Source organism: Typha angustifolia, chromosome 14 (assembly GCF_048772165.1).
Source record: "Typha angustifolia cultivar Huaian chromosome 14, ASM4877216v1, whole genome shotgun sequence".
NCBI lineage: Eukaryota > Viridiplantae > Streptophyta > Magnoliopsida > Poales > Typhaceae > Typha > Typha angustifolia.
This window is the reverse complement of record NC_133252.1, coordinates 1,502,839-1,516,236: the sequence shown is the minus strand read 5'-3', so window position 1 is coordinate 1,516,236 and position 13,398 is coordinate 1,502,839. Positions and strand designations below refer to the sequence as shown.

At 39.7% G+C, this 13,398-nt stretch overlaps 3 protein-coding genes across 3 annotated transcripts; 2 read left to right on the top strand and 1 right to left on the bottom strand.

Annotated features, from left to right (window-relative positions):
- Positions 1-368: 368 nt before the first annotated feature.
- Positions 369-1,411, top strand: LOC140775902 (RING-H2 finger protein ATL2). The gene has a single exon (XM_073119391.1). It carries the CDS (start codon positions 423-425, stop codon positions 1,257-1,259), a length of 837 nt encoding a protein of 278 aa, XP_072975492.1. The 5' UTR covers positions 369-422; the 3' UTR covers positions 1,260-1,411.
- A 929-nt stretch (positions 1,412-2,340) lies between these two features.
- On the top strand, positions 2,341-9,476 carry LOC140775872 (eukaryotic translation initiation factor 2 subunit gamma-like). The gene is made up of 9 exons (XM_073119348.1): positions 2,341-2,469; positions 3,099-3,235; positions 4,168-4,229; positions 5,404-5,516; positions 6,222-6,324; positions 7,125-7,352; positions 7,439-7,657; positions 7,983-8,243; positions 8,950-9,476. Exons 2-9 carry the CDS (start codon positions 3,130-3,132, stop codon positions 9,250-9,252), a joined length of 1,395 nt encoding a protein of 464 aa, XP_072975449.1. The 5' UTR covers positions 2,341-2,469; positions 3,099-3,129; the 3' UTR covers positions 9,253-9,476.
- On the bottom strand, positions 9,442-11,923 carry LOC140775871 (pectinesterase-like). Its single transcript, XM_073119347.1, has 2 exons — positions 10,888-11,923; positions 9,442-10,263 (listed from the first exon to the last, which is right to left on the bottom strand). Exons 1-2 carry the CDS (start codon positions 11,885-11,887, stop codon positions 9,569-9,571), a joined length of 1,695 nt encoding a protein of 564 aa, XP_072975448.1. The 5' UTR covers positions 11,888-11,923; the 3' UTR covers positions 9,442-9,568.
- Between the last annotated feature and the right edge of the window lie 1,475 nt (positions 11,924-13,398).

Here is a 13,398-nt window from a genome sequence, read left to right as displayed (position 1 = left end):
TTTCCCATGATTTGTGTGATTTAAAACTTGTATTCGCAGCATTTGAATTCTCTACACATAATCCACTTTAGAAAGGGTAAGGTTGAATTTATTTCTGATGCTATTTGGTCAAACATGGTAGGTCAAAGGTCACTCACAAGTAACTGAGGAAGGCATGTTGGGAGGTCAAGTTTGGAAGAAAAATCCGAGATCATAAAATCAATAAATGTAAAGGTGTAATACGAAAATTTCCAAGATAATTACGGGAGCGTTGGACGAGTGCATTTTGGTAATTTGGAGGCACAAGAACGATAAGGCTACTCGGCTACGTTAAGAGCGCGTATCCGTATCCGTCCTGCTGCTTTATATAACTCGTATCCGCCCCCGTTTCCCAGACCGTCAACATTTGAAAGCAAAGGAGGAAGAAGAAGAAGAAGACTTACATGGATTCCAAGGGCGGCGCTGATCTGAACCCGGGGGATGGTGATGGTGGCGGCGCCACCGTTGCTCCGCCGCCAGGTTACGCCCTCAGCGGAAAGATCATGCTTATCGTCATCGTCGTCCTATTCGCCTCCGTCCTCCTCATCCTCTTCATCCACCTCTACCTCCGGTGGCGCCTCTTCCGCAGCCGCCGCTCCTCCTTCCGCCGTCGCCAACTTGTCTTCGCCGGCGAGGGCTCAACCCCTCCTACCGCCTCACGCGGCGTCGATCCTAAGGTGATCCGATCTCTCCCGGTGCTGGTCATCTCCGACTCCTCCGCCGCCAGTGACGACGCCGCCGTGGCGGAGTGCGCCGTCTGCCTGAGCGAGTTCGAGGCGGGGGAGAAGGTGCGCGGACTCCCGCGATGCGGTCACCGCTTCCATATCGATTGCATCGACATGTGGTTCCACTCCCACGCCACATGCCCCCTCTGCCGCGCCACCGTCGAGGCAGCGCCGGCGCCGGAGCAGGGACCCGCAGCACCATTGCCGGTTCCGGCGACGGAGAGCGCCGTCACCGCCGGAATCTTGGAGGGGAGCGGGCCGTCGTCGGCGTTGGATATCGATAGCGGAGAGCTCGCGATCGAGGTACCGATGCGGAGGGGATCGGAGGAGGAAGAGGTAGGGTTAAGGTTAGGTTTGGGAATGGGGTTGGGGTCACCGGCGGTGAAGTCACCGGGGAGCTGGTTGCTTCTCCTGAGGAGGCTTGTGAGTGGTAGGGATTTGAGGGTTAATCGAGGAAGCGAGCCGGATCTGGAAAGAGGGGAAGAGGCGGCGCCGGTGGTGGTGGTGGCTGTGTAGATCTGGGAGGAAAAGGACACGTGGCGGAATCGCAGACGTGGATTTGATCTGATTTTAGAAGATTGTATAGATTCTTTTGTAGTTGTCTTATACTGTTGATACTTGATATATATCGTTTTAAGACGATATAGAAAAGATTTTTATCTTAAAATCTATGGGTCGTTATCCAACTTGTTTAACTAAACGAGACCTTTCTTAAAAGAAAAAACAAAAACAAATAAATAAATAAAAATAGGAAATTTTATGCTTAACAATAAATTAATTTGCGCGTTAAGACAAAAGAGGTTAATCCCCACAGTTAAAGCGTCGAGAAAACGCAAAGAAAACAAAACAAATTAGTGAGGGTGAAAAAGAGATGGAGAAAAATAAATGAATTGCTTTAGACGAAGAGGAAAACTTCCAAAAAAAAAGAAGGAAGAAAAATAGCCCGAGTCTATGAATTCCTACGATGACATACTTAACACTGACAGACACTTCAAAGTATTTTTATTAGTTGGATAATGCGACGCATGCACAATGTATAGCATATTTAAAAGTTAAATTTATTTTTCTGGCCGCCCAAGTGCCGGGAGTTTTAATAATTTACCGTGCATATTTATTCACTAAAACTAGATTATGAAATATAGTTGTTCCTAACTCGAATTTTGGCGGAAGTTGGTTGAACTAGAATGTTTTATTTATTGGGGCACATTTATTTATGGTCTGATGGAAGTTGGAACAACCTGATAGGATTATTTCCCTTACCTAACAAGATAGCTATGTTATGTTGTTTTACACTTCAACGTGCTCACTTTCCCTTTTCCATTAGAACATATACCAAATTGTTTATCTATATAGGATATAGATACGGGATAGCATACGACTCGAATGCATATCCAAAACATTTATAGAGCATACAAAATAAAAATAATTAATTTTAATATTTGGATACGGGATAGCTGGATAGTGGATACTTTAGGGATACGTTTTGGGTCGGGCGGGTTTTATTTTTATAAACACTAACCCGTTCGTACCCGTTAACCCATTATCCGCCTTCCCATTTCGTTCTCCCTCTCTCTATAATAGACTCATGCCCTACCCACCCGCCTCTTTCGTTCTCCACCTCTCTCGACACTCGACAGCGACGACGCCGTTCTCCCCCTCTCTCTCGACACTCGACAGTAACGAGCCGAAGACGACGCCGATCTTCCTCTCTCACTCTCTGACGCTGGTATTTCTTCTCCCTCTTATTGTGTCTTTTTTTTTCTCAGTTTTCCTCAATTTCTTCTCTGAATTTTCTTCATCTGATTTCTTCCACTTTCCGCTTCTCAATTCTGTTTTCAGTTTTTTTTTTCTTTTTCTTTCCTCAGTTTTTCTCCCTTGTTCTCTAAATTTGTTTTTTTCTCTGAAATTGCGCAGATTTTCTTCTCAAATTTTCTGCATTTTGGTGGATTTACTTTATAAGCTTTAGTGCTATGAGCCTATCAGTTGCTCATGTTGAATGCAGTGATATCTACTACTCTTATTTTGGTCCATTAATTGTTGAATGTTGATGTATTCTTTGTCTAGTTGTCTTATATCTATTACTTTCATTTATGCTATTAAATGCTTATGTAGATAATTGATATATCGAATGCAATGTTGTGTGTAACTTGTCACTAGAATAAAAATTTTTGTGCACATAAACATGTATCGTTGTCATTAGAATGTAATTGTTTTATATATAATTTATTTATTTTCGTATCCTAGACATAACTTATTCTGTTTTTTGAGAATTTGCAGTATTCCTGTATCCATATTTGTATCCTGGCTTCATAGATAAGGATCTTTGGTTATAACCATTGTTATTTTCTCTTTCAGATTTCATTGGTGTATCACACTTCTACAGAAAATGTCTCGCAAAGGATTAATGGAGCAGGACCTAAGCAAGCTCGATGTGACAAAGCTGCATCCTTTGTCACCAGAAGTTATTTCCCGCCAGGCCACGATTAATATTGGTAAGTTTACTTTTTCGTAAAATCATTGTTTATCTTATTTCTGTCTAAGAGCATTATATACCTTTCTGAACTTTCTTGTGACTTGTCATTTGTCAAAGATTTCAAAATGTTAATTAAGAATTTGCCTGATTTTGATACCAGAGTATAAAAAATATTGGAAGCCATTTATGACTGATGCTAAAAAAGGATCCCACATTTTATCCGTGATGGTAATTTGAGAAACATTAGGAGGCCAAAATAGCGGTTATTCAGGATAATGACAATCTAATTCTTATCAAGTAAATATGCTCTCTTTTTTCTGTTATTTTTTATAATACCGATGTGCTAGCTCTCCAAATATGATTTGCGTATATCTATGCTTTGCCTAGATATCCACTCTGTATTTTTAACAATGTCACTTGGTAGAAAAGCAGTAGTTTATTTTTATTGATTTTATGTGAAATTAACTTCTGTAGCTATACTTCTATCTGTTTATTTCCGAACTGTCCTGGCTTCTAGGCCTTTGCCTAGGCACCCGCCTAGCGCTTGTGTATTAGATGTCCCTTTGCCCACCCGCCTATCACTTATAGTCTTTTATAATATGCTGCAAGATGAACTATTACAAAGGATATGTTTAAATTTTTTTAATGTTATTAAGTACATTTTTCTACTAATGGGCAACCCCAAAGGCCCAAACATAACATTTACATGTAATGGGGGAGTCATGTTGTCAAATCATATAAAGTTATTAGTTTTAGGCTACTTTTAGCATGTTTAGTTTCTCTAGATGCCGTTCTGTAGTGATTTCCAACAGTCCAACAACTTGTATCATGATTCATTTTTTTTAGTGGGTGAACAGTTGGTAAAACTATTTAATACTGTTCTTCTAACATCTATTGTGAGGCAGATAGTTTTGTGATTCCTTTGATTCACTGTATTTTCTTTATTTATAGGTACCATTGGTCATGTGGCCCATGGTAAATCAACTGTCGTGAAAGCAATATCTGGTGTTCAGGTATTATTTGAATTTAGATCTATATTGTTTGCAACCTTTTGATGCCTTTTCTAACCACTTAAGCATTTTGCTTCGAACATATCTGTGTCTTTGACAAACATTTTTGTTAGGTGCATGATAATGCTTCATACATAAGTGGTTTAGTGAGATTAATGAACAAAGTGCTTCTTTTATATTAGCTTTCTTCTGTTACATGCATCCATTTACAACCAGTAGGATGCAGTTATGAAGGTAGTATCATGTTCACGGAGGAGTTCAATATGTCTTGGTATTGCCTAGGTTCTCTACAAGGATTAGAATGGAGGGGAAGATCTAAGGAGCCATTTGGTTCCATGTGTTTCAAGATGGAGCATCTTTAATATTAAATGAGAAATCAATATAAACAAAGTCTTATGTCTTTCCTCTTTTTATCCTATTAAAAGTTGAGAAAATGCTTTTTAACATCCACTTAAATGAAGTGGATGTCAAGATGTTGCAGGTAAGCCCATCTTAGCCCTTGGAAAGGATATTTCATACGATCCATAATTTAAAACTGGTTCGTATATTACACTTTATATGTGTAGATGCAATTTTTCCAGATACATAAAGCCAAACGACCTATAAAGTCATTAGTCTAGGAAAGGATTTGGAAACTTATAGTGGTTGTGACAACAGATGTAGCCCTTGGAAGGATTTAGTGGCTAACACATCAATTTTAGGTTAAGAAACTGCTTGTTCTTTCAGCATATCTGATCTTGTTTAACCTCATTTTCTAGACTTTTACCTTCTTGCTTCCGGTCCTATCTTCTTATAAATTGCCAAATAAATCTACATATGAACATGTCTTCCTGCTATTATAAGTATTAAGTATCACATTTTCTCCAGATGAAGTGTTTTAAGATATCTTTACAGCTATTTGCTACAATGTTTCTCCTTGAAAATAAGTCTTCTCCTAGTGGATAAATTCTAGTTACTTAGTAAAACCAATCTGAAAGGTGAAAGCGATGAAATTTTTTGATGTTGTTAACTTCTGTCAATTATAATTTACTGTATACATGGAGAATAACATAATTATTTGCAGCCTGTTGCTCCATTTTATTTATAAGATCACGTATATTTGGATATATTACTGTTCTATTAGGTCATTATCTGAACAACATTTTTGTATTTTATTGAATCTTCTTTCTTGTTGCAGACTGTTCGCTTTAAAAATGAGTTGGAGCGTAATATCACTATAAAGTTGGGTTATGCCAACGCAAAAATATATAAATGTGAAGATGATAGATGCCCCCGACCTATGTGCTACAAGTATGATAATCTATCATAGCAAATGATTCTTTTTTTCTTCTTATGATACTCAAGTTCGCTGCAATAGTCAGTTTCTGTTGGTTTTTTTTTTTAAAAAAACTTTTTAGAGGCAGAAGATAAGTGCCTAACATCCCACTATGGTGCTGTTGTTAACCCCTTGCAGTTCTACAGGCTTTTAACATCATTAGATGCGCTCATAAAAATGTTACAATGTTTTATCATTATCTTATTCTCAGTTATTATGTATCACATTTGTGATTGTTTTATCTGATTCTGTATCATACTCTGGATAATATTTAGGAGAACTATATGTGTGACACCTCTTTTCATAAGTGTATTCTCCATTTGTCTACAACATATTATACCATGAAGACATCTATAAAGGGACAACATGGATATCCTTCTTTTATATGGTATGGTTCTGTCTCTCCAGGAGTGTAGATAAGCCTACATTTGGACTCACTGTAATTGTATCAGAGGAATTAAAGAGTCCTTATATGACTGGCTCTCACTTTTTGTAGGATGATTTTTTTAGAATAGTGTCATAACTGTAGGTTGATATGCTACAAAGCACAGACTATATTTCTACGAAATGTTTTGTTTCAGTCCATACTCCATAGCTAGCCATATGGTACTGACTAAAATTCTGTGGATTCACTTTCGAGGGTTGCTTTATCACTTTTGACAATCTTGATGACTATGCAGGGCTTATGGTAGTGGAAAAGAAGATAGTCCTCTCTGTGATGTCCCAGGGTTTGAAAATACAAGGATGAAGCTATTAAGACATGTTTCTTTTGTTGACTGTCCGGTATGATGCTTTATCTCTATGATGATCATCTTTTTTACTTGTAAGAATTTCTTTGGTATTTAAATGTGGGATATCAGCCCATATATTGGCAACTCTAGCTTTAGGGACAGCCCCAGTTCACATGCTTAACAGAGCCTGTATATTTTTCTCGAAAGAGGAAAATATTGAGAGGAAGGTGGCTCATTTTGATATCAAATCAGTGAAAGTAGTAGCTTTTGTTGCTATATCTGAGATGCTATATCCAAGTTTTGGCCTTTTAGTTCAAATATGCAGCTAGCGCATAATTCTGATATGGTAGGTCATATTTTAAAATGGGTTGTCCTGTAGGATAAATTGATTTAACCTTAACTTTTTAAACATAATATCTAACCCAAATATCCTTCATGAATGCATCTAGATTTAAGAGAGTACAGAATTGCCATCTTATGTTGATGGATGTATGTCATTTTATTGACATAGAAGGATATGATTATGATGGTTATAATGTTCTTTCATTCTTGTATCTCTGATTCTCCATATGAAGCATCAGTTGTAACATCAGCCATGGAATTCCTGCTCATTGACCTTCCGTTTGTGTGTCCTATATTATTGACGTTGGTCCTATGTTTTCCCATTATGAGCCTGCATATGGAATTGAAATTTTTTTGGGGGCAAGTTAGGAAGCATTAGAAACCTTGGTGGTTGTTGTAGGATCAGACACCTGGACACATCTCATTATTCATAATAGATCCGAAGTCCATGTGGCATAGATTTATCAGTGTTCCATTCTCCTTTCCTGACATAAGTGGCTGTATTAGTAGGGTCACGACATTCTTATGGCTACAATGCTAAATGGAGCTGCTATCATGGATGGAGCACTGCTGCTAATAGCTGGAAATGAAAGCTGCCCCCAGCCTCAGACATCTGAGCATCTGGCAGCTGTTGAAATCATGCGTCTCCAACACATTATCATACTACAAAATAAGATCGATCTTATTCAGGAAAGTGCAGCAATTAACCAACATGAAGCAATCCAGAAGTTTATCCAGGTCAGTATTCTTTTGCTGAGCGGTCCTTAGTTGTAGACGTCAATAGTATTTTACCTCATTTCTAACTCAGTGGGTTTCATGGACAGGGCACAATAGCTGACGGGGCTCCTGTGGTGCCAATATCTGCTCAACTGAAATATAATATCGATGTTGTTTGCGAGTATATTGTTAAGAAAATCCCTATTCCTGAAAGAAATTTTATTTCACCTCCAAACATGATCGTCATTCGTTCCTTTGATGTGAATAAGCCTGGTTCTGAAGTTGATGAAATAAAGGGTGGTGTTGCAGGCGGAAGCATCCTTAGGGTATGTATATCATGTGGATTTTCTTTTTTATCTGCATGCATAGTTCAAAGCTATGTACTTAATGATTGTCCTGCCTGCTTCCTTTGTAAATGCAGTTTTGCTGTATAAAAGCTTTACAGATACTTGGGTTATGCTTTCATTACATGTTAGTTTTTTCTTGCAGTTCCACATTGAATTGTGTCTAACTAAACCAGTTTTTGTTCCGAGGAACCTGTGGGTCTTATCCATTCTTTTTTCCCTCTATAAATTAGTCGAAAATTCTTGCAGTTGTGATCTATTGGTTTCACCATGGTGAAATAGCTAAAAACACCAATTTTCTGTGCAGGGAGTTTTAAAGGTGAACCAATTCATTGAAGTCCGGCCTGGAATCGTTACCAAAGATGAGAGTGGCAACATAAAGTGCACACCAATATATTCGAGGATAGTTTCACTATATGCTGAGCAAAATGAGCTCCAGTTTGCAGTACCTGGAGGGCTTATTGGGGTAGGGACTACAATGGATCCCACATTGACACGTGCTGATAGGCTTGTGGGTCAGGTCCTTGGGGAAGTTGGAACTCTGCCAGATGTTTTCGTGGAGCTCGAGGTTTGCTATATCTCTTAAATGATTTTCAGGTTGCATAATAGGGAATTAAGGATTAGAGTAGGAAAATTCAGCCCTTCATCAATTGCCATTATGATAAAAAATATGAATTCGTTGTAGTACAACTCAAGGTAGGAAGGCCAAGAATTACTGTTTCTCAGGGCTGGTCGTTTCATGCAATCCTATGGAAAACGGATTCAAATATTTCGACCAAAGAACCAGAAATTTAAGGACAAATAATGTTGCATTTTCGGTTCTTGCTACCCAGGAGTAACCCATCAAATATTCCTTTAGATAAGGAAAAGGTGAAATATTTTAGCTTTTATTTATGTACATTAAGTTACCATATTATAGGCACTCGGATTGCATATTGGTTTACTTACTACATGGTCTTGATGTTGGTCTTTTAGGATTTCACAGGTGGGTGCTCATTTTGTCTGTCAACCATATGAATCTTTAACTCAATTTACGTATATGCAAATGCAAATTGCGTTTTAAAAGTTTGTCCTAAAGCTAGAGTCTAGTTATCAAATTTAAAATACTTTCTTTCTGTTCTGGTAGTTTTAACTCCTGTTCATAATGGATTAAAGAGGAATAGTACGAAGGGGAGAACAAGGGATCATCCCTGCGAAAGAGCAAATTTTGCCTATCTAGTTGGTTCTACAATAATAAACATTATTTCAACATTACTTAGCTTTTGAGTTTACAGGTGAACTTCTTCCTTCTCCGGAGGCTTCTGGGTGTGAGAACAAAGGGCACTGAGAAGCAAGGGAAGGTCTCGAAGCTGACAAAGGCTGAGATCCTAATGCTTAACATAGGGTCCATGTCGACCGGGGCTCGGGTGGTCGCCGTGAAGAATGATCTTGCAAAGCTGCAGCTTACTGCACCAGTCTGCACAAGTAAAGGCGAGAAGGTTGCACTCAGTCGACGAGTCGAGAAGCATTGGCGCCTCATCGGTTGGGGCCAGATCCAAGCTGGTGTTACTCTGGAAGTCCCCCCCTGCCCAATCTAAATCCCATAAATCAAAAGACCCTTAAAAACACGGTATCATAGACAAAAGAGATTTGCGAGTGATCAATGTGGGTAGGTAGAGAATTTCTCGGAACAATCTTTCTCAAGTGGCGAAGAAAACTTTTGAACTTACTGTCCTTCAACTTCTTTCTTTGGACATGGAGGGTCATTTTTGGTGACATCTTGGAAATGATATGCTCTAATTTATTATTATCTTTTAATGCATCTCTTATTCTTGCTACAACTGCCTTTACACGCAAAGGCCAATAATAAATGATTAACAAATACATCTTATTCTTCCCAAATCCCCCTCTAATCTAATCCAATCCACTTGAATAAGGCACTCCAGTTTGCGGCAACCAGTTATCCCCAAAGACGAAGCTCGTCACCGTATAGTTAGCCACATCTGCCCCATTAGTAATTACGTGGTATCCAGGCCACGTAACTCTGTGACTAGTATCCGACCCAGGACCACTGTTATCATACTCCGCATAGTACAACGTACTCAATGCAAAATCCCCATCCCAAGGCATCCACCCCACCGGATCGATCAAATCATCCATAAAAGATTGCATGATAATCGTCCTCGAATAGTTCTTCCATGGCCTACCGAGGTACGTGACGGTGGACCCCTCACTTTGGGCTAGGTCCGGCGCGGCCAGGATGTTGCAATCTTGGATCGAGGTGCCCGTGTTCTGGTTCGGGTCGATTCGCCCCTGGGCCGTGATCGTGTTGCTCTGGCCCTTCATGGGGAGCCGTGAGTAGATGTTGCAGTTCTGGAACACCACCGCCGCGTTGCCGAATATGTAGTCTACGGTGCCGTATATGTCGCATTCCCGGTAGAACTGGCGCATGGAGTGGGTGTAGAGGGTGTCTTGGTATCCTTCGAAGCTGCAGCTGTAGAAGGTGGATAAGTCGGCGCCGTTTCGGAGGGCCACTGCTTGGTGCTTCGCGGGGCCTGCCGTGTTCTGGATTGTTATGTTTATCCCTACGAAGCCTTGACCAACCACAGCTGTGGGAATACATTTAAATGGATATTTTGTTAGTTATAATATATACGTTTTCTTTTTAAATTTATTAAACTAATTAAAGTGCCTATTTTTTATAATTGGTCGTTTGACTATCTTACCTCATGTCAAATTTTTTTTCTGGATGGTAGAATATTAATTAATCAGCACTAGCAAATGCTCCACAAGTGGTTGACACCGTTGAGATGATGTAAGATATTAATTAAGAGTGACCTTTTACTTTAAGCCACTTGATTAGCTATTAATTATTTTACCCGAGCTATAACCGGTAAAATAGCTACTAGTCATCACTATAAAAAATAATTGGTAAACTATGTTTGGTTGATAAGGAACACCTAAGTGATGGCGACTTCATAACAAAACAGCTATAGGACCATTGCTGACTAAATAAATATTTCAAAATTTCTTATATTTATTTTATTGTCTTTCTTACCCCACCATAGGTATAAGTAATTTTTAATACCTCTCCCAAATTAATTAATTTTAACTTAACAATAACTATACCTTAGAAATAATTATATGTATATAGTAGGATGTGAATAGTAATGATAAAGTCAAAACATAGGATGTTTATTAATAATAAACGAGATTAATTTAGCTAAACTTACCGAAGGTGGCCGAGTTGAAGGTGGTCCAGCCATCGACGAAGTTATGGCTACCAGTGATCACAGTCTGGTTGATCCCTTCCCCGATCATCATAATATATTTCTTATGCTTGGGAATAACGACGTATTCTTGATAAACCCCACTATCCACGTATATCAAGTAGTATCCACTGCTCCCATCCAAGTTATTCGGCGCCGCCGCTATGGCGTCTCCGATAGTCGTATAATTCCCACTCCCATCTTGGCTAACCACAACAATGTCGTTAACCATGACGGCATCGGAGTCCTGGAGAAGCTTCCTCCCACTCTTCCTCTCAAATAGCTCCCTCTTTGCCTTCTCCATTCTTAGAGCCAACTCTTTGCCTTCGTGGAATAGTAGGCTTCTCCTCATGGGGATTCTTGAGGAGGTGAAGCCTTTGTGGGTCTTTGGCTTCTTGGCTTTTGGGACCCAGGCTTTGTTGAAGAGAGCAAGGGAGACGCTATAAAGCTTGGTGCTGTTGGAGATGGGTAAGTAGAGGCCGTTCTTTACCGACCAAGCCGACGCGGCGGCTTGGAGGCCGTCGAGGCACGTCTGCTGGTTAGTGACGAGGGCGGAGAGGAGGGTTTGGGCCTTGTCGGCCTGCGGGTCGAGGAGGGTATTGGTCGAGTTCAATGTAGCGCTCGTGGAGGTTAAGAAATCTATGTTGAGACTCGACAGAAGCTGGCAGTCTTGGAGGGCGGCGACCGCGGCGGGCGATAGGGTTGAGCGGCGGGCGAGGTAGCGGTTGACGAGGGTGAGGAATTTGCCGGCGTTGGCGAGGGATTTGGCGAGGGAGAAGCGGCCGTAGAAGTAGAGGTTCTGGGAGCCGTGTGGTGGGAGGACTGACTTGCAAAAGGTGGGGTCGAGGGTGGCGTTGCATGCGGCGGCGGGGGGCACGGGGGACGACGGCGGGGGGTCGGAGAGGGAGGGAGTGAAGAAGAGGGTGCAGAAGAGGAGAAGGAGAGTAATGGTGGTGGAATTCATATTTGGCTAACTACTAATTAAGATAGAGATCTTGTGTTTGTGAGGAGTACTTAAAACTTAAAAAGAGGTGGCAAGTATTTATAGGGGTTACGAGGGCTTCATGGTCATATAATTTTTTCCACAATCTTGTCTGTGGAAGTCAACAAGTCAACCGAAATGAGAAAGAAACACATAAAAGCGCGTGGAAAAATAACCATCCTAATCACCTCTAGAAATTATTACTTGCGAAAATATTATCTATTACAGTAATCTAATCTCCTTTGGAAGAACTCTTTAAGAGTTGTGTGGTTTAGAGAGACAGAGAGAGATATATATCAATATCTAGTGCAATCGTTAGGCAATAGGGCTGCTGGAGTAGTTGTCTCTTTGAAGTTTGGTGGCTAGCAATAGTTATCTGATTGATATTTTGGCAAGTTGACATGAGCAGCCAACTGTTCCACGACTGTGTTCTCGATCTTTTGGCAATATTTAGATGGATTGCTTGCTAGAATCTGCGTTTCAATTTGACTTCTACTATATAGTTTGGCTCCAGTCATCCAGTGGTGCCGCTTTGACTGGAGAGCTTGGATTCTTTAATGCCATTAATTCTCTTGGGGAGAAGAGGAATTTATTACTGCCATATTTATCTAATTTGGACTATAACTGGAGATAATGGCAACGCAACTACGTATAACTAACATTAAATACACATTCTTGAGTAATATATGGGTAAAAACGAGAACACGATATTAGACTAAGATAAATGCACTCCACTTATGGATCTAACTTAATATACATGCTTCCTGATCACATCTTCACACTTAGATCTATTCCTCTAATAAAGAGAGTAAGTTTTTTTTAAACAAAAACTAAGTACGCTGTTTAGGATGTAACTTAATATAAAAAAGACAATATTTGACCACCGACGTTAGTGAGTCAGTCAGTCTAGCCATGCGAGAGCAAAGTCAAATCAAACACTGCTTGAACTAAGGAAGGCGTATGATAGATGTATGATGAAATGCCAAACCGGAAGCAAACTATTGTCTTTATTTAAAATGCTCACCTTTTTGACTTTGATGCACTAAACACAGCCTACCATGGCTGCCAGATCTGGATTTAAGTCTTAGAAATTTAGAATAAAACGTCCTATCTTAATTAACATTTCATGTGGGACCCATTTGGTTCCAATGAATTTTCGCCAAACATCTCTAAAATAGGGTCATGTTACTCATGTATGAAAAGACCCTATTTTTAATTACTCATGTATGAAACGCCCAATAGGACATATAAAAGATAAATAATTCAAAATGTAAATTACATAAGATTGGGCGAGGTTTGAACTCTAATACTGTGCTAGCTAAATATATAAGACTGTGGTGCAGCTCCAATTGGTTTGGGTTAGTCCATTCTCATGTATCGATTGCACGTATTTATTAAATTTGTTCGGACTAGATTTTTGTACTTGATGCGTCGATACATATCTGATAATTTATTTGAGCTTATTTGACTAAGTTTGCCAATATGAAATCTCT